The sequence below is a fragment of the Tiliqua scincoides genome, chromosome 4 (assembly GCF_035046505.1).
Source record: "Tiliqua scincoides isolate rTilSci1 chromosome 4, rTilSci1.hap2, whole genome shotgun sequence".
Lineage (NCBI taxonomy): Eukaryota > Metazoa > Chordata > Lepidosauria > Squamata > Scincidae > Tiliqua > Tiliqua scincoides.
The window spans coordinates 147,637,328-147,663,179 of NC_089824.1; the positions used below are offsets into that span (position 1 = coordinate 147,637,328).

At 43.2% G+C, this 25,852-nt stretch overlaps 1 protein-coding gene across 1 annotated transcript in view; it reads right to left on the minus strand.

Moving 5' to 3' along the window:
- LRRC7 (leucine rich repeat containing 7) overlaps nucleotides 1-25,852 on the minus strand; it is a 169,441-nt gene that overhangs the window by 14,640 nt on the left and 128,949 nt on the right. Inside the window, exons 21-24 of the mRNA XM_066623794.1 lie at nucleotides 22,392-22,511; nucleotides 11,672-11,887; nucleotides 8,849-8,941; nucleotides 3,006-3,080 (exon numbers count right to left, since the gene is read on the minus strand). Coding sequence (XP_066479891.1) covers nucleotides 3,006-3,080; nucleotides 8,849-8,941; nucleotides 11,672-11,887; nucleotides 22,392-22,511 — 504 coding nt within the window. The remainder of the gene's footprint in view (nucleotides 1-3,005; nucleotides 3,081-8,848; nucleotides 8,942-11,671; nucleotides 11,888-22,391; nucleotides 22,512-25,852) is intronic.

Sequence of the window (25,852 nt, forward strand, 5' to 3'; positions counted from 1 at the left end):
CCCCAAGATCTCTCTCCTGATCTGTCACAGACAGTTCAGAACCCATTAGCCAGACAGACCTGCCATTGGTAGCTCTGTCCTCCATGAATTTGTAAAGACCAGACAAGTACAAGGAGTTTCACTTTTTTTTTTTTTTTGCTATTATCAACTATGCCAGATGAGTGAGTTCAAGCTCACAATATTTTGAGTGAATACTTAATATAGTTACAGCCCTATCTTGTGGGCATTTGCTGGCAGAATAAGTGTTCCATTGGCAGAAGGTCACAACCTCACGTGCATGCCACTAGCCACCACTGGAGGAAGTGAGTTGGTATGGGGGGAATGATCAGTGTGGAGAGAATTCAGGCAGGGATCAGGGCCACAAGGAAGTGTGTCAAGGAAGGAATAGGATATTGGCTGCTAATAACTACCTCTGCCCATGACCTCTTGGGTCCACTTGGACTTGTGCCAGCCAAAGAGCTAGTAGAGATCCATTGGGGCCATGGTGCAGTAAAATAGGTAAGTAAGAATTTTATTTATTTACCACTTTGTAGTGCCATGGTCCCCAGCCGGCCCACAGGATGCAACAGAAGCTGTGTCAGCCCAGCTGCACCCCACAGGCTGGCAAAGGATAGAAGTGGGCTATAAGACTTATTTCAAAATTTCTGTAGCTTTAGTTAAAAAAAATTGATGAACAGCAAAAAATAAACGTGAAAAAAGCTTCAAAGAAATAAACAAAAGCCAAAAGGAAATCCAAAAGGAAATGGATAGGAACAAATTTCAAGGGATTCTCCCTTTTATTGGAAAAGGGAGCTACATTTTTTATTGGAAAAATGTAGCTACTCTGAGCTACATTTTTAGCGTTTGCTTGAAGGTAAATCTTGAGTATGTAGAAATGTGAACTGAATGTATCTCTGTACTACCACTAATGTTCTGTAAAACTGGATAAGTTAGTAAATAAACGTTAATACAAAGATCCTGAAGATTACACTCTACTCACACTGAATCTCAATATAATCTAGAAAGCAAATAAAATCCTTTGCTCCAGAACATTTGGCTTTTGTGTTTTATCTTCAATGTTATCACCAAGCAGTCTCAGTGAAGAGGGGAAAAAATGCTATGGATCATTGCCCTGATTCTACCATTCTTTCTTACATCAGGGACACTTTTCTTGCCAGGGACACTCTGGGCAAACTTCACATTGAAGTTTCACTGAAATAAAGTCAACACACACACACACACACGCACACAGTTCTGCTCAATTCAGTACGTACTGCACTCACCTATAAGTCAACCTCACAGATAACTCAAGGGCAGGTTTTGAGCAAAAAATCAAGGCTTTTTCTATGACCCCTGGATAAGTTGGGGGCTAAACTTAGGGGGATGTCTGACTATAGTTGTGCCTGATTTTACCAGAGGCCAGATCCTGAAAGTAACCTACCAGTAATTGTTACCTAAGAACTGTATGGTCTCTAATTTATTAAAAAGCATCGTAAAAGATCATAAGATACATTTTTATTCTTTTTAAATTTTGGTCTTTGCCACCTTTTTGTAAACACTATCAGAGTAAGTGCACTGTAAAGAACATACAAGTAAAACAGTGGTTCCAAACCTGGGGTTCATGTACCCCCAGAGGTACTCAACAGGACCTTTAGGGGTATATGAAAAAGAATGGAATAATGGCAGAAAAGGGCAGGTAGTGCTCCAGAATGCCTTGCAGGGCCAGCAAGGCAGGAAGGGAGGTAGCTAGTTGGCTGTGAAAGTCCCACCAATAGTTATGTTTTGGTCACCAATTCATGTATGAACCAGTGATTGAAAACCATCACAGTAAAAAAGCTGAAACATAATATGGTAAGTGATCAATCACCCAGGACACTTCTGGTGCAAAACAGTGCAAAGGCATAGTCTTCTGTTCTTCAAACAGATAAAAAGAGAAAACACTGTGATAAATACATGAAGTCTGGGTTTTCACAGCGAGGAGATGAGGGCTTATATTATCAATTACAAACATTTTGCTAATATGAAGGGTACAATTTATGGAAATAGGCTGCCAAGGGATATGCAAGTGAAAAAGGTTGGAACCACTGCAGGAGAACCATGAATCAAATCCACCTTTAAGGTCTGGTGTGTTAAGCCAGAAGCTCTACATATAACATACAACTTAGAACACATAACTGTGTAGGAGTGTGCAATTCAGTTCACAGCAGAGAAATGAGCAGATGCAGCTGCATATAGTTGCACCCTTTTTTACTCAGAAGTAGGCCTACTGCTTCCCAGGGGTGTTATTCTTAAGTAATGGTGCACTGAATTGTAGCCTGGAACTTTGTTTCAAATGGAGAGGAGGATGACATCCTGGTGTTGAAAAAAACAAGCATTTGCAAAAGAGAACCAGGATGTAGCAGCATTTGCAAAATGGAGGGAGGAGATTAAAAGTTTAACTTTGGCTGGAATTTCCCAGGGAGTTTACCATAGAAATAAACAGCCCTCTAATGATCTCTGCATTGCTTCTAATGATCAAGCAGTGCCTGCTGCTTGAAGCACAACTGCTTGAAATGAAACTCAGGACAGGAAGGAGTTGAAAAGCTTTGCCCTCTGATTGACCTCAGAGATAAGGCAAGGTGGTATTTCAGTTTGATTACTTGGCAAACATTTGTCACCCTGTAGACGAGTATCTATGGTAATTTGGCCAGAGATATAGTAGGTATGCATTCTAACACCTCCATGAAAGCAATGTTATGTTCCCTTTAATACACTAACCATGCCATCTCTCTGCCAATCACTCAGCTCATGGGAGCCAAAGATATCTCCTTCATGTGCCACCACCCCTGGATCCAGGCCTACTCATGAAGACAGCAATTTGCAATTTCATTAGTGCAGATTGTCACCACTGTAGCACCCAATTTTTCACCCGAAGCCATTTGAAACCCATTTTGGTCAGGCAGGGGAAAAGGCAATATGGCAGCATGCGTACATGAAGGAATAATTATAGTGAATTCATGCTTCATTAAATAAACATTCCTACTTACCTGTATAATCTTATCACCTGGCTGGAGCAAGTTGGATGCTGGTCCATCAGGCTGAACCCTAGTAACAAAGATACCCTATAAGTCAGAAGTAACAGAGGTTAGGACACTATCACCATGAACTTGGCTAAAGGTTTGTATATGAATTAAAAGGATAAATTAAGGCTAGGCTAATGAACTGTCATTCTACTCAATGAATCTTCAAACCATTGAATTTTTGCTTAACCCAACGTCTAATAATAATTTAGGAGTAAGAACCTGCCATCAAATCACCAGGAATGACAGTTTGCCTCCCAGTGCTGAATTGCAGTTAAACAAATGTGCATCATTTTTCCTCTCCAGTTTACTGGATTGAAAGATAGAACTTGTAAAGCACCATGGAACAGCCAATTGTATTATGATGCTCTAGTCTAGATCGATGTCACCATTTCCCACAAAAGATGTACTTCCAATTTTTTTTCCCCTTTGGCTATCACTTACTTGCTTTGCCTAGTATAATCTCCTTTCAAATGCAATTCTTAATACACTTACTAGGGAGTAATAGCCCAATCCTGAGCTTCCCAGTGCCTGCTGGAGCAGTGGCGCCAAAGCGGCTACTGCTGTATCCAGCGGGCGGCGGGAAGCAGCCAGAGGTTCCTTGGGGGAAGGGAACTTTTGTCCCCTCCTCTGGGGAAGGCCTCAAGCCCCGCAATGTGGCTTCTTAAGTCTGCACCAGCTATTTTGCTGGTGCAGACTTGAGAGACTCCGTGTTGGGTTTTGCAGCCCAACATGGAGTTCAGGATAGGATGGAGCAGAGCTCTACTGGTCTCACCCCCTTCTGCCCTGGTTCCTCCCCTCACCCTGCTTTGCTCCCGCCCTTGTTCCAACCTCCCCCAGGCCCCCAGAGGCCACACTGCTGCCCAGCAGTTGCACTTAGGTCAGGCAGTGGCGCATCCTACTTTTGCTGGCGCTGGGCCTAATGCCTGACTGGTGTGGGCCCAGCAACAGCACTCCCTACTCCGTGGGTGCCATAAACATGATTTACGGCACCCAGTGCTGGCACTAGGGCTCAGCACCAGCGTTAGGCCAGTTTAGGATTGGGCCACAAGCCACATTAAACACTGTGGACCTTACTTCTAAGTTAACATGCATAGGATTGCAGTGTAAATGTATTCTTAAATCACAAAGTGTTTTTAGAAAAGACTTTTTTAAAAAAGAACTTTATATGTTAGCAGGAAACGTATAGCACAAAGGATTCAGTTCATTGACGATAATTTCCTATCATATTTGGATGGAAAAAGTATACTGCAGGGCAGCATTTCTCAACCAGTGGTTTGCTTACCACTGGTGGTACCTCAGCTGCTGTCCAATGGTACATGAAGCTGATTCTCCTTGTGAAGCTCTACCTCCACTGCCAGAGCTGAATTGAATGGAGGATCAGCTTCTGTCTCAGGCAATCCTGGTCACCAGCTGATTGTCAGCAGTAATATCGACAATCAGCTAGTGAGGTGCTGCTAGCAAATTTCCTGCCTTCCCCTTCCCCAGGATCTTCTGTGGGGTACAGGAAGGGGCAGAACGGAAAGGGTGGAACCATGGGTTGACATCATTGGTATTGGTGGTACTTCAGATAAGATAGACCATGACAAATGGTACATTGGGGGCAACAGCTGAGAAACACTTCTGTAGGATCGTACTGCACTGGATCCAAAACTTTCAGTACTTACTCAGGTGACAGTAGGTGGAAGGACTGAAGTACTGTGCCTGCTCCTGTCCCCCTTCTATCCTCTGTCACATTTGTACTGATGCCCTAGTCTACAGCATGGCTGGGAACAGAGTACTTCGTCCATGTTTACAGAGGATTTGCCTCCTCATCACTTTGATGAATCAGCTGTAGCCTGTTTCTACAGTCACATTGTACAAGCAGCTCCCCATACCCATGGTTTCACATATCCATGGATCTGGGAGGCACATTCCCTGCACCCAGTACCATAGCTTAGGTCAGTGTTATTCAAACTGTGAGGTGCAGCTCTTTAGGGAGGCGCCAGGAACTCAAAGGGGAGGTGCGGGATGTCCTCTTGCAGCGATACAGTCACACCTCTGGGCAGAATATGAGCCCGTCTTCTGCGCTTTTTTTTAAAGCAGAAGAAATGGGAGTTGCTCAGCTGCTCCCTCCGAGAGGGACTTCGAGAGTGGCTGCTGCCGCCCCACCCTCTTCTCCCTCCACCCTGAGGCTGCCGCCTTCTGTGTTCCCTGCATGTTGTTTCCAAAGCTCTTTCATTCCAACCCCCATCTGGTAAGCATGCTCAGCTTGCAGTCCTTAACCGTCGCTGACCCTTGTCTGGTTGGTTCCTAGTTCCCAGCCTGGGATCGCTTCTCATCAAAGTGAAATCTCTCTTTTCAACCCCCTCCCTCTTCCACTCCCCCCTTTCAAACTCCAAACCTTCCCGCTTTCCTCCCCCTCCCCAAATAAAATGCTTCCTATTTTACCAGTCACCAGGGGTCTTAAAGTTGCTTCCATGCAGTTGGCAGAGGGGGAGGGGAGAGAGAAGCACACAATTTACTTGGCCAGGAGCAGAAAAAGGGAAGTTTTTAAAGTGATTTATTAATCTTGTTGTTTGACTGAAGAGGAAAGGCTGTATTTTTAAAGTGACAAATCTTGTTATTTGAAGGGAATACTTATCAGCCATTGATGAAGTGATTGCCAACCAAATCCTATCCACACTTTCCTGGGATTAAGCCCCATTGACTCTAATGGGACTTACTTCTGAGTAGACATGTATAGGCTTGAGCTGTGCATCTCCTAGTATGGGAGACAAATCAGCTTCCTAACCAAACCCTTATCAGCTCTGATATATTTTCATGGTCTATTTTTGTTTTCCTCACCAGCTGCTGGAAAAATTTAATTAAATTAAATTAATAAAGGGTTCAATCCTATCCAAGGAGAATGGGAAAAATGACTAGTTGGATTGCGGTCCACAGTGGTGTGTGTGTGTGTAATGTTGGTCAGACTGGTAGTTCACAAAGTTCATTTGATAAAACAATTCTATTGGTATGCTTACAAAGTTAAAAAAATGAGTCTTCCTGGACCAGACAAAATCTACCTACTCCAGCATCCTGTCTCCAACAGTGATCAGCAGCTGATCATTTATAAAGCATGTATATTGCTGTGTATTAATAATATATTTTTAAGATCTGCATTTAATTAATGATATGATTAATATAATTAATATTAATATAGTTAATATATATTTAATATTATAATAAATATAATATTATAATATTATATTTAATATAGTTAATATTTCTGGCCGCTTCCTGTTTAATGATGTCACTTCCAGCCCTCAGAAACATGATGGGGAGTCATGGCCAACAGCCACGGGGGTCAAGGGAGCCACTGGTTGGAAAAGTTTGAGTACCCCTGGCTTAGGTGCTTACAGCTGGTGCCAAGCTAAAAAAGTTTCTTCCTTTTATAGGTCACTATAAGCACGCAAGCTTATAGAGCAACATGCAGGTAGGCTACAAGCAGCCCAAATGCTTGAAGAGACTAGATCGAATGTCAACAGGAAGCTGTTTTACCCCATATCCGTGATTTCCGTATCCACTGACAGATCCCCTGAAACAGATCCCCTGCAGATAAAGGGGATGGCGCTTGAATTGCCAGCTTTTTCATAGGTAAGTTTTCAAGCCCATTTCTAGTATATTTTTCAGTGCTTTCTCTCCTTATTAAAGGAGATGTGTTTCAGCTTCATATTTATTCAATGAAACAGGCTATACAGCATCCTATCTGGGAATATAGTGTGGAATATAGTGTGGGACTGCCACACTATACTACTGAATATTTTCATTTTGTATTTTATTTATTCACCATCCTGTATTTGTCTGAGCCTATTATTCATTATTTTGCCTCTTTCATTTTCCTTGTTACTGTTCAAATCGTGTTAAGATATCTACATAGGTTTCTGAGATTAGGATTTTACTTTTAGCTCTGACCTCTGGGTAACACATACAAGGGAAGAGCTAGGAGGCCTCTATATGGGGTGGTATTGTATAGATAAATTATAAATAGGTTTGGGAGGGAGGCAATTTCAAACTCTTTCTAGAATCCCCAGATCAGTTAAATAAGAGCATGAAGAGTATCGGCCTACTTGTCATCGTGCGATCATAACCAGGAATAAGATTAATTTACTTCAGTTGATTTCAATGGCACTTATTTTCCAAGGAATTCACATCAGGTTTGCAAACTAAAGCTGCTATTGTTTTCCCATTTTCTCAGGCATCTTTATCACTCAGTTTACAAAATACACAGTTCTACTTAAAAATAATAAAAATGGTGATTTTGGTCCAAAGTTACATAGACGTCTAAGGTTGATGCAGGAATTGTTCAAAACATTAAAACAAATCTAGAAACACATCAATTTTGTTGGAGTCTGATAACTGTCATTTGAGGGCAGCTAGACTCCATTTTAAAATTGTTATTTTCAAGGCTGGCAGCTTTACCAACAGGTCACTCCAATACATGTTTACTCAGAAGCAAGCCCCAATATATTTAATGGGGCTTACTCTCAGGTAAGTGTGCATAAGATTGCAGCCTAAGATACGTCTATCAACCTGTTATAATGTCAGGGGGGAACCTGGGATTGTTATGATGTTTTGCTTTGAGACATACTTATTTTTATTATTTATTTGTTTATTAAATATGCCGTTTTTACTCCTTTCCCCCTTCCTACCCCCTCACAATGCTGTTAGTATAACATAGGAACTAGAAAAGATAAAAGTGTATCTAAGGAATGTAGATTAAGTGGAGTGTAAGGAGTGTGGATGTAGAAGACCAAGTGCCCAATTCTGATAAAAAGCCTGAAAAGGACTCTGAGAAGAAAAGAATTAGATCAACTTAATATACAGACTGAAACCTCTAGTAGAATGGAACCCACTGATCCCAAAAGCAATAATTTAGCTCAAGGCTGTATGAAAAAGGAATAGCAGAGATTGGAAACAAAGGAACTCTGCATACCTTTCCTGAAGAAGCAGCTGAAAAGGCATGGAATTTTACAGCCTCTCAGACAAAGCAGGAATGACGAATACACAGTCATTTCAGGAGAAACTGACCCAAGGAGGTGAACCAAAGAAAGCAGAGGCACAAGACCCTGCCATCATATTTCTCCCCAGTTCAGATTCGGTAGCAGCTATCAGTAGATTTCTAGATAGATTTCAGAAGTGGTTCCCAAACTGATGGGTCACAACCCACCAGCCAAGGAAGAACTCATCCCTGGCCCCTTAAGGCCCTGCCTTTTCCCTCCCCCGCATGAACAGTGCTTACCATTCCACAGGGGAGCTGTCCCTTTCCGCTGCTGATCTCCCCCCAAATTAAGCTCTGACTCACTGCTTCTGGGTTCCTTTCCCCAGCAGCCAGATTTCTAGGCAAGTGCAGTGGGCTGGAACTCAGTTTGGGGAAGATCAGCAGCAGGTAACGATGGCTCCCTGATGGAACAATAAGTGCCGGTTGCACCAGGGATGCCTTTCTCGCTGCTTTAGAGGCTGGCTATAATGTGCAAAATAACAAAGACAGAATCAACAACAATCCCAATTCCAGTATTCGCTAGCAATAAATTTTAACAGAGGTACAACAGTTGATATCTTCCTTCCTAAGCAAAGCAAATTTGGGGATCATACCACAGATTAGACCAAAGTGTTTTCTTCTGTTTGTTCTTTTCGCAGTAGCTTTATTTATTTATCTTTTTTCCTATTAGCCAGAAAAGGAACTAACTTCATCAACGTCCAAACCTTCACCCCTGTCCAGACAATTCAAACAATCATTTCTAGACCCTGACATCTTTGGTTGTTAATTTAAGCATGAAATTAATTCTTACCTTGTCAGAGGGTTTGAATGGATTTCCTTGTCCACTTATTCCTCCACTGATACTAAAGCCAAGGCCAGGATTCTTTTCTATTCTCACACAAAACTGTATTTAAAAGACACAAAGGGATGACTAAAGCTTGCACTAAATTTCTTAGAAACGTGTGATTCCTTGGCAAATATTAGCTGTTATTACTACTATTTCAATGAGACTACTTTAGAATTACTTGTATTCATTATTTATTCACATAAAATGTTGCTGTATATGCTGAAATGTTATACATTAAAAAACAGAAACAATTCAGGAATGTAAAAATATTTGAGACTTCATTCAAAAACTTCTATTTTTTGATTTGTGCAAATTTTAAAAAATCTACAATTTCAGCAAAGGCATGGAATTTGAAGGAAATTTCAGATTTTTATTTCTGTATCAAGTGGTTGAAAATAATTGTGAGTAGCTCTGAAGTGAAATTATGTGCTGTAAAAATTTGTCATAAAAGATGGGATTTAACAACAATTATTTATTTTAGTAATTTATACCCTGCCATTCCTAATCAATGGTTGATATAACAAAAATACAATAAATCTACAATATAAACAAAATATATATATAATAAATAATATAAAATAAGAAAATAATGATGAACAAGAATGTATTATCTCTTTAGAGTTGATTCACATATGGCCCAACTATCTGAGCCTTATGCTTTTGGATCTTGTTACCTGCTAGGTAAAGCCCAGGCCACTGTCGCAGCAGCTACTCTGCCATTCTGCAGGCCACTGCTGTCAGTGCAAATACAGTCAACACTCAGACTTACTCTAGCACAGTGGTTTCCAACCTTTAGGAGCCCATGGACCACTGAGGCTGAAATTGGAATTATCGTGGACCACATGTAATGCCAGCTTTGGGCAGTCTGTTCTCCACCCTCTCTGGTGGTCCGTGGGTATCTTCCAACTGAGCATTCCCCCATGGACCACCAGAGAGGGTGGAGAATGGATTGCCCACAGTGTCTCCATACTCTCTAGTGGTCCGTGGGGAAATATCTCACAAGTGAGCACACCCACACAGACTACCAGAGGAAATGGAAAATGGATGTGGACAGTCCTTTGTCCTCCTCTGGTGGTCTGTGAGGTCTGTGAGAGAGTGCTTGCTCAGCAAGATGCTGGAAATGATCAAAGGTGATTTTTTTCCTGAGACCTCGTGGACCACTTCTCAGGGTATTGCGGACCACCTGTGGTCTCTGGACTGCAGGTTGGGAACCAGTGCTCTAGCACAGGGGTATCCAAAGTTTTTGGCAGGAGGGCCATATCATCTCCCTGACACTGGGGGAAAAAAAGATTAATTTAATTTTTTCCCTGGGGAAAAAAAAGATTAATTTACATTTAAAATTTGAATAAATTTACATAAATGAATATATTAAAGATGAACTTACATAAATGAATGAAGAACTTGCAATAGCTCAAGGCCTATAAAAGGCCTTGCACAAAGCAAGGCTGGCCTTCCCTTTGCTGCCACTGCTGCATGACAGATGTGAAACAGCAAGCAGTGGAGGGAGCTCTCATCCCACAGCTCATGCGAGAGGTCAAATAGTCGCCCTCATGCTGAGAGCAGTTGCGTTGGGCCAGTGAGGGCTCCAACAAATCTCTGGAGGGCCAGAGGCTCATTGGAGACTGGGGGCTCCCTGAGGGCCGCATTGAGAAGCCTTGAGGGCCGCAAGTGGCCCCAGGGCTGGGGTTTGCTCTAGCAAAAGAGAGAGGAACCAGGGGGACTATTGGGGAACAAGCAGTGTATGAGGATGGAAGTATAAAAATATCTTACCTTTCCTGGGCTATCTGATTTCCACTTGGCCCACAGAATGCAGCATAGGTTGTGATGGCAGCGCTGCACGCTGTGGGTCAGTGCAAAACAGGATTAGGCTGATAACTATTAAAATATGGTGGTCATATGCAATACCCTCTCTAAAGGGTCTGGTACTACTTGCTGTACAGCACTGCCTCAGTGTTTCCTGATGGACAGCACTGACATCAGATGTCTTCTCAATCTTTCAGGAATGCTGAGTTCCAAGCTATGCAGAATTTGGTGGACTTGGAGCTGCATAGCCACAGAGCCACACAGCTTAAAAGGAACAGTACTCAAATTACCAAGTAACCATTAGTTGACTTTTGTTGCCATGGCACTGCAACTTTATGAACTCTTACCTGGGAGTATGAACATCCTACTGAAAACAATGGAAGTTACTTCTAATATACATAGGATTTCAGTGGAAAACATTTCATAGAATATGCATTCCAGTGGCACAGAGGCCCACTAGGATTGGGCCGTAAATGATTTCAAGGAATTCTGGTGTAGAGGCTAGCCTTATAAGCTTCAGTGGAAACACAACTTGCAGCTCACCACCTCATGGAAAATTATTAAAATGTTGGGTGAATCTGGAAGGTGGATCTCAATTTAAGGGTTTTCCACAGATATCCTATTCTTCCCAACCTTGATCTACCTCCTAGGGTCCATGGGGATCCCCAGCAAAATATCTTTATGCAGAAACAAGTAGACCCATCTGGGCAGTGGAGCCTTGCCCTGGGGCAAGGGAACAAATGTTCCCTTACCTCAATAAGGCCTCCTGGAACTTCCACACACAGAATTAACCCACACACAGTAACACACAGTGTTCAGAATCTACATATCCATGCCTGTATACTTAGCAACAGCAAACATTGCAATACTGAAGAAAGAAAGAGATGTAACCCACTTTATACTTCCACACAGGTTCTTTCAGAGCTTCAGAATATGATTTTTAAAAGTCTACAGATTTTGTCATTGTGCTGCATACATGCTCACCTGTTCTGGATAGCCATCCATACTCCTTTGCCCCTTTGTTTGGATTACACATCTCCCTGCTTGCGGTGCCCGAGTGCTTTGAGAAGGGATCTGGATTGGCAGTGGTGGCTGATACTGCTGGATGGTCACTTTATTCATGTTGCCCTCATATGCTTGCTCTCGACTTCGATGCTGTAGACTTTGTGAACCCATCAGAGTCTGGATATGGCTACCTGCCTGTGTGTAACATAACCCATTAGGCCAAAATGTAAGAAAATCTAAAAAGTAATTGTTACATCTAGTACAGGCAAGAAAAGGGACACTTTCCTAATAAATACACGGGGCAGGGATCTATATTTTGACCAGAGCTATGAGCAAATACAAATTAAAAACCAAGTATTTGTCTACTGAATTTGGTGAAAGTGTCATTCTTTTCACTAAATTTTAAATAGAATGAATGGCCGAGTGAAACAATTTTAAAATGCAAGTATTATTTTCTATTATATTTTCTCATGAACATATGTAGCAAATAAGTTGTTATAAACAAACAGTACAGTTTTGAAACATTTAAATACTGCTTAAAAGTTTCATGCACTTTACTGATAAAAGTTCGTGATATTTTACCTTTACTGAAATCCTACATAACTAGTACTGTTACATAAATGTCAAGAATGGTAGTACAAGAGCTCTGAAAGTGTGCCACATAAAGAGACATAAAACTTTATGGTAAAGTTTTACCAGGCAGGCAGGTAAAGTTTTACCGGGCAGGGTGGTAAATGTTTCAAATAAGTAAAGAAAACAGTATCACTGCACTCAGTATTCACCCAAGAATGGAAGCAAATGCAATCTCCATCCCATTACTCCAGAAGGATGGTGTAACTAAGGGAGATATTGGCTTGGCCCTGACAACAACTCTCCTCAGTTAGAAGGAAGGGGAAATTCAGTGTCAGTCAGTATCTTGTGGCAGAGAAAAGGGCAAGAAGAATCCTTGATTGATTCCTTTACTTAAAAATATTTATAGCCTGCCTTTCAGGAGGCACCTAAGGCAGCTCAAAACAACATTTAAAAACAATAAGCTAAAACAATATCCAACAGACAACAATAAACATAAAACAGACAGTGGTAAGCAGAATAAAGCAAAACAGGCACAGAGAAAGGAAAAAAAAAAACCCCGCTAAAGAAATTCACAGCCTAACTCTAATCCAACTTTCCAGCACCAATGCCGCTGTGCCATCAGGGTGTGCACTGCATTCTGGGGGTAGGGGAGGCACAGAGGCCTCCTCCAGGTAAGGGAACATTTGTTCCCTTACCTTGGGGCTGCACTGTGGTTGCATCAGCAAGATAAATGTGGTTGGAATTGGATTGTTTTCAGTAGCAACTGAAAATTGTACAGAGAGAGTATCGACATGATCTCTACTAGTTGGGAGATATCCATGTGCAAGATATCACCACAGAGGGCCTAATCCTATCCAACCTTCCAGCTCTGATGCAGCCACAATGCAGCCCTGTGGTAAGGGAACACGTGTTCTCATACCTTTAGAAGGCCCCAGAGACTGCCCCTCCACCACAGGATGCAGTACACATCCCACTGGTACAACTGCACCAGCAGGGGAAAATTGGATAGGATTGGGCCCAGAGATGGCTACTAAGAACATAAGAACATAAGAACATAAGAACAGCCCCACTGGATCAGGCCATAGGCCCATCTAGTCCAGCTTCCTGTATCTCACAGCGGCCCACCAAATGCCCCAGGGAGCACACCAGATAACAAGAGACCTCGTCCTGGTGCTCTCCCCTACATCTGGCATTCTGACTTAACCCATTCCTAAAATCAGGAGGTTGCGCCTACACATCATGGCTTGTACCCCATAATGGATTTTTCCTCCAAAAACTTGTCCAATCCCCTTTTAAAGGCGTCTAGGCTAGATGCCAGCACCACATCCTGTGGCAAGGAGTTCCACAGACTGACCACGCGCTGAGTAAAGAAATATTTTCTTTTGTCTGTCCTAACCCGCCCAACACTCAATTTTAGTGGATGTCCCCTGGTTCTGGTATTATGTGAGAGTGTAAAGAGCATCTCCCTATCCACTCTGTCCATCCCCTGCATAATTTTGTATGTCTCAATCATGTCCCCCCTCAAGCGTCTCTTTTCTAGGCTGAAGAGGCCCAAACGCCGTAGCCTTTCCTCATAAGGAAGGTGCCCCAGCCCCGTAATCAGCTTAGTCGCTCTCTTTTGCACCTTTTCCATTTCCACTATGTCTTTTTTGAGATGCGGCGACCAGAACTGGACACAATACTCCAGGTGTGGCCTTACCATCGATTTGTACAACGGCATTATAATATTAGCCGTTTTGTTCTCAATACCCTTCCTAATGATCCCAAGCATAGAATTGGCCTTCTTCACTGCCGCCGCACATTGGGTCGACACTTTCATCGACCTGTCCACCACCACCCCAAGATCTCTCTCCTGATCTGTCACAGACAGCTCAGAACCCATCAGCCTATATCTAAAGTTTTGATTTTTTGCCCCAATGTGCATGACTTTACAATGTGCTACTAGAAGGAAGGGAAGATGTTTCCAGACTCAGCGCAATAGGCATCTATGTTTCTCTATTTGGAATTTGGTATTTGTGTTGCTAATTACAAAACAGGCAGGGATATAGTATGCCCAAGCATTTACAACTGCGAGAGCACTGTCTTAAATCGCAGTAGCAGGGGTACTAGAATTACAGCAGTGTTTGCCTAGTAGCAAAATTACCTGACAATTGTATAACAACTTATTGATTAAAATCCACATTCCTTTAGGTTTTATTCTGCAAAAATAAAATAAAATAAATCCTCTAGGTTTTATTTCAGTGCTTATTAACATGTCATTGCTTTGAGAAAACCTTTTGGATAAGACTCAGACTACAATCCTGCTCCAGCACAGGGAATTTTGTCATTGATTTCTATACAACTGCAACCTCAGTGGATAAGCTTATTACAAAAATGAATGTATATCTGCCTATCCCTACTTGGAATTACTGAATGGCTTCATGCTTTATGTGTTCAATCATGTTTGACATCAGTATGCTGGTGTTAAACCAGTATTTTCTGCACCAAAAACAAACTGAATGACAGATGTACACCCTTGCACAGGGATTTTGTTTCTACCTGTAAATCTATGTGTTAATCAGGAACAAAAGAACATCTTGAAACAACTGGTAAATACTAGGGGCGGGGAGCAGGCGGGAGGGGGTAGATCCAGCAGCAATGGTATGTATCAGATCCTATCTCTCCGTCCCAATGCACCCTGCCCCTTTCCTCAGATATGTGCCACCAAAAGTGGTGATGTATGCCCAAGGAGACCTATAGGCAGCCCCACAGCTTACTGCGAGTAGTCTGTTTGTCTTTGGGTCACCTTCCCATAGCTGGATGCAGTGCATGCGTTTTTGGTACAACTGTATCAGTGTGACTGGCAGGGGATAGAGCCCTCCAGAGTAACCTAATGATTCTAAGTGACGCCTCTCAGTCTCTTGGCAGCTAACTCATAACTGTGTATTTGTAACAGTGAAATGTAACTTTTGTTGGATTGTTCCCATTTAAAATTAAGTAGCATTTTTTTCATAGTGCTCCACAATTTTTATACCAAAACACATGATGATTTGAAGCACAACCTGTTCAAATGGTATTAACCCATATTTGAATCCTTGGGAAAGAAGAAATTATTCCTCTATTTATTTTATATACTGCTTTTTAAAAGTACACCTTTAATTTGTACAAAAAATTACTGTGAAGTTGGTTTCAGATGATTCGCACATTTTAAACCTTCAGCTGCTATGGCAGAAATGAATCACCTGAGGTCAAACTCAATGAAAGAAGATTAGCATTGCCAAAGAAGCACACTAAAAAACTATCAAGGGAAAGTGATAGGTAAATAATTTTCATAATTCATTTTCTCATCCATTTTAATGGGTTTTTGTTTGCAAAGCTTCATACTGCTACTACTTAGGCATTCATAACACAGCTTCCACTATATATATGGATGAGTTGAAAATAAATCTTTTTGCAGAAAAACAAAATTATTCAGACTGGGGAATGATCTCCTTTGTGTAGACATGCTTCCCATTATTTCATCTGTATTTATATATCCTTCACAAAAGTTAATTAAGTGGGTGCTACTCTTTTATTTAGCAGGGAAAGAGTAACTGGCCCTCCTCACCCTTCACCCCAGCAGTGTCTTTTCTAGTGGCTGTCTGCTGGTGCTCTTTTGCATTTTTTTAGATTGTGTACCCTTTTGGGACAGGGAGCCATTAGTTAAGCTATGAAGCTTAACTAATAAAGCTATGAAGTCAGACAGCCAGCAACAGGGTTGGGGCTATCCAGTGTTCTGCATCAATTGCCACATGTATGATTATATGCCTCTGGGGCATAAGTCATGGGTGTGTCTTCGGCGCAAGGAGCTCCAGGGTCTCAGGGAATGTGTCTGCTCCCTTGAAGCCTTGGTGGCCGACCTGGAGAAGCGCAGGCAGGCAGAGAAGGACCGTGGGGAGACTTCTGGGGACAATCAGGCTTCGTCCCAACCTCAGGCGTGCAGCTCCTCGGCTGCTCGGGTGGGAAGTCTCGGGGCTGGAGGACGTCATCCTGGAGAGGAGGGAAACAATTCCCTGGGGGGGACCCCTTCTCCAGGGGACGGGCCCGTATCCGAACGCACTCAGGATACTCCTCAGTGGGAGAGGGGTCAGGGGCTTCTTGTAGTGGGGGATTCAATTATTAGAAACATAGAGAGGGGGGTTTGCGACAGATGTGAGGACTGCATGGCGACTTGCCTGCCTGGTGCGAAGGTTGCGGACATCACTTCTCGTCTAGACAGGCTGGTAGACAGTGCTGGGGGAGAGGTAGCGGTTGTGGTGCATGTCGGCACCAAAGACGTGGGCAAGTGTAGCTGGGAGGTCCTGGAGGCCAAATTTAGGCTTTTAGGCAGGAAGCTGAAAGCCAGGACCTCAAAAGTAGCGTTCTCTGAAGTGCTACCTGTTCCACGCGCAGGGCCAGCTAGGCAGGCGGAGATCAGGGGTCTCAATGCATGGATGAGACGGTGGTGTAGGGAGGAGGGGTTTAGATTTGTTAGGCACTGGGGAACGTTTTGGGACAAGCAGGGCCTGTACAAGAGGGATGGGCTCCACTTGAACCAGAATGGAACCAGACTGCTGGTGCATAACATTAAAAAGGTGGCAAAGCAGCTTTTAAACTGATCCCTGGGAGAAGGCTGACAGGAGCCGAGGGGCATTCGGTTTGCGACTTCTCATCCCTATGGGATGAGGATGGGGAGGTTAGAGAACAACAAGACAAAGGCAGAGTAGGAGAAGAAATTGGGAAAGGTAGCGTGATGGAATGTGATAGACGGTTTGGCACAATGAGAGGATGCGGGGACAAAGGAGCGAATAAGCAGCCCATCCTGGGGCATTCCGTGTACAAATGCTTTTATGCGAATGCCCGAAGTCTCCAAGCAAAGGTGGGAGAACTGGAATATCTGGTGACAAGGGAAAACATTGACATAGTGGGCATAACGGAAACCTGGTGGAATGCGGAGAATCAGTGGCTATAAACACTGATATCCCGCAATCCCGGGCTATAAACTCTACAGGAGGGACAGGCAGGGACATGTTGGAGGTGGGGTGTTTATGTTTAGGAAGGGATAGAATCCAGCAAAGTAGAGATTGAAGGTGGGTTCGACTCCACCGTAGAATCTCTGTGGGTTAAATTACCAGGCTTGTGCAGCGATGTAATACTGGGGGCGTGCTATCGTCCTCCAGACCAGAAATCGGATGGGGACCTTGAAATGAGGAAACAGATCAGGGAGGTGACAAGGAGGGACAGGGTTGTAATCATGGGGGACTTCAATTATCCTCATATAGACTGGGTCAATTTGTGTTCTGGTCACGATAAGGAGACCGGATTTCTTGACGTGCTAAATGACTGTGCCTTAGAGCAGCTAGTCACGGAGCCCACCAGAGGGCAGGTGACTCCGGATTTAATATTGTGCGGTACACAGGACCTGGTTAGAGATGTAAATGTTACTGAGCCATTGGGGAACAGTGATCATGCTGCGATCTGTTTTGACATGCACATTGGGGAAAGAATACCAGGCAAATCTCTCACAAAAATGCTTGACTTCCGACGGGCGGACTTCCCTCAAATGAGGAGGCTGGTTAGAAGGAGGTTGAAAGGGAGGGTAAAAAGAGTCCAATCTCTCCAGAGTGCATGGAGGCTGCTTAAAACAACACTAATAGAGGCCCAGCAGAGGTGTATACCACAAAGGAAGAAGGGTTCCACTAAATCCAGGAGGGTGCCCGCATGGCTAACCAGCCAAGTTAGAGAGGCTGTGAAGGGCAAGGAAGCTTCCTTCCGTAAATGGAAGTCTTGCCCTAATGAGGAGAATAAAAAGGAACATAAATTGTGGCAAAAGAAATGTAAGAAGGTGATACGGGAGGCCAAGCGAGACTATGAGGAACGCATGGCCAGCAACATTAAGGGGAATAATAAAAGCTTCTTCAAATATGTTAGAAGCAGGAAACCCGCCAGAGAAGCGGTTGGCCCTCTGGATGGTGAGGGAGGGAAAGGGGAGATAAAAGGAGACTTAGAGATGGCAGAGAAATTAAATGAGTTCTTTGCATCTGTCTTCACGACAGAAGACTTCGGGCAGATACCGCTGCCCGAACGGCCCCTCCTAACCGAAGAGTTAAGTCAGATAGAGGTTAAAAGAGAAGATGTTTCAGACCTCATTGATAAATTAAAGATCAATAAGTCACCGGGCCCTGATGGCATCCACCCAAGAGTTATTAAGGAATTGAAGAATGAAGTTGCTGATCTCTTGACTAAGGTATGCAACTTGTCCCTCAAAACGGCCACGGTGCCAGAAGATTGGAGGATAGTAAATGTCACGCCTATCTTTAAAAAGGGAAAGAGGGGGGACCCGGGAAACTATAGGCCGGTCAGCCTAACATCTATACTGGGTAAGATGGTGGAATGCCTTATCAAAGATAGGATCTCAAAACACATAGACGAACAGGCCCGGCTGAGGGAGAATCAGCATGGCTTCTGTAAGGGTAAGTCTTGCCTCACAAACCTTATAGGATTCTTTGAAAAGGTCAACAGGCATGTGGATGCGGGAGAACCCGTGGTCATTATATATCTGGACTTTCAGAAGGCGTTTGACACGGTCCCTCACCAAAGGCTACTGAAAAAACTCCACAGTCAGGGAATTAGAGGACAGGTCCTCTCCTGGATTGAGAACTGGTTGGAGGCCAGGAAGCAGAGAGTGGGTGTCAATGGGCAATTTTCACAATGGAGAGAGGTGAAAAGCGGTGTCTCCAAAGGATCTGTCCTGGGACCGGTGCTTTTCAACCTCTTCATAAATGACCTGGAGACAGGGGTGAGCAGTGAGGTTGCAAAGTTTGCGGACGACACCAAACTTTTCCAAGTGGTGAAGACCAGAAGTGATTGTGAGGAGCTCCAGAAGGATCTCTCCAGACTGGCAGAAGGGGCAGCAAAATGGCAGATGCGCTTCAATGTCAGTAAGTGTAAAGTCATGCACATTGGGGCAAAAAATCAAAACTTTAGATATAGGCTGATGGGTTCTGAGCTGTCTGTGACAAATCAGGAGAGAGAACTTGGGGTGGTGGTGGTCAGGTCGATGAAAGTGTTGACCCAATGTGCGGCGGCAGTGAAGAAGGCCAATTCTATGCTTGGGATCATTAGGAAGGGTATTGAAAACAAAACAGCTAATATTATAATGCCGTTGTACAAATCGATGGTAAGGCCACACCTGGAGTATTGTGTCCAGTTCTGGTCGCCGCATCTCAAAAAGGACATAGTGGAAATGGAAAAGGTGCAAAAGAGAGCAACTAAGATGATTACTGGGCTGGGGCACCTTCCTTATGAGGAAAGTCTACGGCGTTTGGGCCTCTTCAGCCTAGAAAAGAGACGCCTGAGGGAGGATATGATTGAGACATACAAAATTATGCAGGGGATGGACAGAGTGGATAGGGAGATGCTCTTTACACTCTCACATAACACCAGAACCAGGGGACATCCACTAAAATGGAGTGTTGGGAGAGTTAGAACAGACAAAAGAAAATATTTCTTTACTCAGCGTGTGGTCAGTCTGTGGAACTCCTTGCCACAGCATGTGGTGATGGCATCTAGCCTAGACGCCTTTAAAAGGGGATTGGACAAGTTTCTGGAGGAAAAATCCATTATGGGGTACAAGCCATGATGTGTATACGCAACCTCCTGATTTTAGAAATGGGTTATGTCAAAATGCCAGATGCAAGGGAGGGCACCAGGATAAGGTCTCTTGTTATCTGGTGTGCTCCCTGGGGCATTTGGTGGGCCGCTGTGAGATACAGGAAGCTGGACTAGATGGGCCTACGGCCTGATCCAGTGGGGCTGTTCTTATGTTCTTATATTAGTTGTTTGAATTTCGCTGTAAACTGCTTAAACTGGAATAAGGCTGTGCACCAAACACCTACAGGAGTTTGATTCTGGGACTCCCTGCTAATACTATAAAATGTGTTAAATAAAAGCAGTTTAAAAATTTTTTAAAAGTGCATCCCTTTACAACTGTGGTTTAAAAACAGCTTTTCATACTGTTGTAGAGAGGCAGTCAGCAATCAGAAATGCAAAGAACCCCCTGTCTTTGCCTGGCTCAGCTGAAGAATGGAATGATTGCCTGCATGACTGTCTTTCTACAACAGTAAGAAAAGTAGTTTTTTTAAAACTGTGATTTTAAAGAGATGTATTTTCCCCTTCTACAGAGATCAGCACATTCCTTCTCATTTGCAGTGGACATTCGTGTTGAGTCAAATCCGTGTATAAAAAATCAGTGAGTTACAAGGTTGGACCTGTATGCTTTTCCTTCTTTGCCTATAATCTTTAATAAACTATCTTCTCTTTGAAAAGTTTAATGTCATGGTTACTGGTAGCTTAGTTTTTGAGGTGCTTTGAGGTTGTTTGCAGTGATCACCCACATCAACGATCCCAAAACGGTCAGATACTGCTGAATTTGACCTCTCACTCTAGAAGAATCGATAATTCTCCCAGTTTGATTCAATTTGAGTTATTGTGTGCATGTGCATAATAAATTTAGGAACACATGTGTGTGTGTGAATGCGAAGTGTGGGGAATATACCCTAGCTGGGGGGGGGTAGGTATCCCTATAGCTGTACTGCTATCGTCCTGGCAATAAAAAAATCTAGCCTTAGATTCTCACAATTGTTTTGTGTAGCTATGGTCTCTGCCTGCAGTTTCAGCACCTACTTAAAATGATTATGAAATAGTAAACTAGAGTTTTGTTTTTGCTACAGAGAAGGCAAAAAATTCTGGAACCAAAAGGCCAATCTGGTAAAAATTCCTTCTGGTAAAACTTCCTTTCCAAATCTGACAACCAGTAGCTGCCAAACAACCACAGCAAGGTATGCAGCAGTAGACATCACTTATTATGGGAAGAAAGGTTGGAAAAAACTCTGGTTAGCACTTAAACCAGGCTTCCAATTGATATGGTAGGAGTGGACCAGGGAAGATGCTTCTACACCAGGGGTGCTCAATACGTCGATCGCGATCGACCGGTCAATCGCGAGGCAAAATGAGTTGATTGCGGAGTGCCGACCCCCCCTTCAGGTGCCTCTGCGAGGAAATGGCTCCAGACTCTCCCTCCACACACCCCAGTCACGTGCCGCCAGAGCCGTAAAGCAGCGCGGCCTTCGCGACAGGGTGACAGCCAAAGGGTGCGACTAGGAGCGGCTCCAGCGTGGAGGAGGTGGGGACACCACAAAGGGCGGCGGGGGAGAGGAAGGCGTGGCGCGGGAGTGAGCGAGCGCGACGCCCGTCCGCAAGCCCCTCCTCCATGTGAGCATGAAGCGAGGGGGTTGACGCCCCCGCCCGCCGGCCGCCTGGGAGTCTCAGAGCAGCGCCCTCGGCCCAGCCTGCCTCCCCACTGGCGGCGGCTCCCAGGTGCGGAGCCCGGACCCACAGCAATGGCATCCAACGCGGCCGAGAGGGAGATCCTCCTCACCGAGCTCCAGGAGGTAAGGAGCGGCCGCCCTGCCTGCCTGCCTGCGCCCTCCTCCCCCAGGCCCCTCCTCGCCTGCCCGCCACTCTCAGCTCCCTGCTGCAGCTGCTCCTCCTGGGCAGGGCCCTGGTAGGCAGTGGGGCTTGCTCCCAGGGAAGGGTGGACTGCAGCCCGAGCTCGATCCTAGGCATGTCTACTCAGGTGTAAGGCCCACTGTACTCAATGGGACTTACTCCCAGGTAAGTGTGGCTAGGATTGCAGCCTCACAGCCTAATCCTAGGCATGTCTACTCAGGAGTAAGTCCTGTTATACTCAGTGGGGCTCAAGGTACATCAACATACATTGTACACATAAACGTTATATGTTATGATGGCGCGAACATTGTAAAAAAACTCTGGTAGATCTCCAGGCCTTGCTGGGTTTCAAAGTAGCTCTCGAGCCAAAAAAGTGTGAGCACCCATGTTCTACACAGATTTGCCCCAGGTCCTGTTCCCAACAAGACCAGCCAGTGATGGGCCTGTAGGTCTCAAGGAGGATGGTGTGAGCCCCAGCATGGATGCTGTTGAAGCCTAATGCTAACTGCACTTCCATTTGATCTCCCATCATTCCTCTCTGAGCTCAGTATGCGCGTGCAAAGAAGCTCTTTCACAGGCCTGGCTCCTTACAATATCAATGTTTCTTCATGTATATTACCTTTTTAGTAACAGTTTCTGGGGGTACATCTCGCCTTCCAAGAGGATATGGATTCCACTGGCTGCCACCGGAAATATCTTCCTGTCCATTGTCTAGAATGCTGCTCTGTTGAGATGGGGTCTATTTTAAAAAGGATACAACTTTCTTTAGCAATAAGAAAGATCAATGAACAAGTTATCAATTAACAGCTATGCTCCAAATCTTCCATTTCCAATTAAGCATCTATATTTTACATGTGATAAGAAGCTAGCAACATAGTACATATTCTTATATTATATTTATGTTTGAAACTACTCATGTTATTTGACATAAAATTAGATAATACATTACCAGAAATGCAAGAAATTCACTAAGAATGCTAGCAATAACTGATTGGTAAAAGAAGTATTATCAATTTTGCACACGCTCTAAATATAACTATTAGAAGAAGCACTTCTAATGTATTTAATAAAATAACAGCCTTCGTTGAACTGTTCTCTAGAAACTGAACTTCTTGCCAGTCACTTGTTCTGTCAAAGTGAAATTTCCTTAGCAAAGAGTCAAATTTCATCTCTCTTCCCAAGCACTAAAATCGAAATGAAAATAGAATATGTTCCTTTAAAAGTCATACTTAATTATGATAATTCTATGTATTAGTAGTCTATATTAAAATACATTTTTAAAGAGCCCAATTCATGAATAGAATATTCCTTTCTACCAATAGAAACTTGATTCACAAATAGTTTATTGGGATTTAAAATGGTTTAGTACCATGAAAGTAAAAAGAACTAATTAGCATAAACTCAAACTTCCATTTTATATGAATGTTTTGATGGTTGCAAGCAATGTGCTATGCCTCAGGTACAGTGCACCTAAGCAAGCATTTCGAGAGTTAGGAGGAATTCTGGCAAGCATGATAAAAGCACACTTTTCAAATAAGCATTTTGTTTAGTATACATATAATTTAAAGATGAAGGAAACATAAAATGCGGAAATATTCATTGGACAAAAAAATTGTATGGAAACTGCCTTTCACTTATTGCAAGGAAATGTCTCACAATTTAAAATGCTAATTTTACAGAAGATGTTTAAAAAATGTAAGGACAAAATACATGTGATACTCCTCTAAGATCCAGGAAAAAATTGAAAAACAGAAATTCCAGAAGCCGCATTTCTATAAGCAAGGTGAGGGCATTGCTTCAAGTGGTGGATTAAAGAGTGACAAATTTCTTTTGATTGTTTAAAAGTTGCATATGGGATGGGAGAACTGATAGTAGCAGCAAAGGGGAGAGAAGTATACAAGATATAGCAGTGCCATTTCATAAAAGGGTAATACAGGTGAAGCCTCTTTATCCTTGGATTTTTCATCCATGGATCTGGCTCAACACAAGTCCCCTGGACCTGCATTGAGCCAGACTTGGCTTCACCTGAGGGGAAGAGGGTACCACAGTTGTGCTCCATTCTCTTCTGGAGGGCTTTCTGAAGCCCGCAGTGACAGCGCACATCTGCAGGCTTTAGAATGGCCTGGAGAGGTGAAAAAAACCCACTTCTGGTTTCCCTGCAGGAAATCGGGAGTTTTTTTTTTCTCCATGTTAGGCATTCTGAGGACTGGGGAAGCCCTCCAAGAGATTCCCCGGCCTCAGAGTACCTTTATTTGGTGAAAAAATGTCACTTCTGGTTTCCCTAGGAAACTGCAAGTGGCATTTTTGTACCTCTCTGGGCCATTCTGAAGCTTGCAGAGGCAGTGGGTGCACTGCTGCTGAGGGCTTTAGAAAGCTCTCCAGAGTGGACCGGAGCATGGCTCTGGTCCCCTTTTACAGGAGAAAAGGGTGGAAAATCGTGGATATGATTATCCACAATTTTCTGTATCAGTGAGTGGTCTCAGAATGGATCCCTCACGGATATTGAGGCCCCACCTGTATAGGAAGAATATGGTTTAAATTGTGATGCCATTAGCTAGAGTTTACATTTCACATGCATCATAACTGGATCCACAGATGCCCAATTAATTGATTAGTGTTGGTCATATGGGCCATGTTTTCGCTGTAGCAAGAGGTCTACAGTTTGTTGCTGTCCATGTCTGCTTTGGTGTTCTTCCCAACAGCTAATCCTCCAACTGAGGCCCAATCCTATCCAACTTTCCAGCTGGTGCAGCCGCAATGCAGCCCTGAGGTAAGGGAACAAATGTTCCCATACCTTGAGGAGGCCTCTGTGACTGCCTCCCCACCATAAGATGCAGTGTACACCCTATTGGCACAGCTGCACTGGCACTGGAAAATTGGATAGGATTGGGCCCTGTGTATCTAATGGAAGACTCCATCTGCTAATGGAAAAACAAATCTCTGCTTTGGGGATGGGGGAGGGTAAACTCTCTCTTGAAAGCTGCACATTCCCAAAATTTATTTTCTAAAGTATGTGGATATTTTCATATGTGAGAATGTCCTTGTTGTTTACTGAAGTATCATAGTGAGAAGGATTTCCAGAAAACAATGTTCTGAATAGAACCAGAAGGTTATCTGACTTAATAATGACTTAAAACATTGTTAGAAAGCATAATTGTTCACCACCAGCCCCCTTCTCCCTGGTCAACTTAAGCACCTGTGCTTAGGTTGCATATCTGTTGGTAAGTACAAGCATTTTTCACATTGAACAGACGAGTGTCAAAAGTTAATAGTGCCAATCATGTAATAGGCAATACACATGCACTTTACAAGTATCATGCCTGCACTCCCAAATGCTATCCACTCTCACTTCACTGCATCTTTTAATATTTTGTTACAGGTACTGGGAAACCATTCTTTGTAGTCTTGATGACTTGTTAATAGTCCAAAATGATTGGTTCATCAAAGGGAGCTATAGAGAATCTGTAGATAGCTATGAAACTATATGCAATGGTGATCTAAAGAAGATCTAGAAGTTGACAAATGCTTAAAAAGGTGTTTCCTGATATGCTTTAGATTTGCTGGATTGAGGCATCTGTTTCTTACTACTTTTTTAAGAGAAAATGAAGGTTGAGCACAACTCAACAAATGAGCAAAGCTCATCAAATGAAGGTTGAGCACAAATGTAAACAATTACATTTCAGTAAGTTCTGATGCAAAAAACTTGATCCCTTACACTTGACATTTTTAAGGAGAGAAACAGAAAAAAGTTATGGCATCCTTAAGTTGTGGATATTTAATTTTATAACAATGCTTTTTGGTCTCTTCAGTTATGGACAGGTGCTTCTCAGGTGCAGCAATGACCAAACCATTAGATACTATAAATTCAGATGGCCTACCTCAGGTAGCAAATTGTCAGCTATTTTCATTACATTTTTGCTACCATAGGAGGTACAATTTGGATTTTCTGCTGCAAGCACCAAAACACCTTGAACCATCTTGTCACATAGGTGAAATATGCCTATTGTCATAATCATGTTATTATTTTATTACAGTGTAGAAAATATAAGAATAAACCAACTGAAGATGTAGAAGTCCACA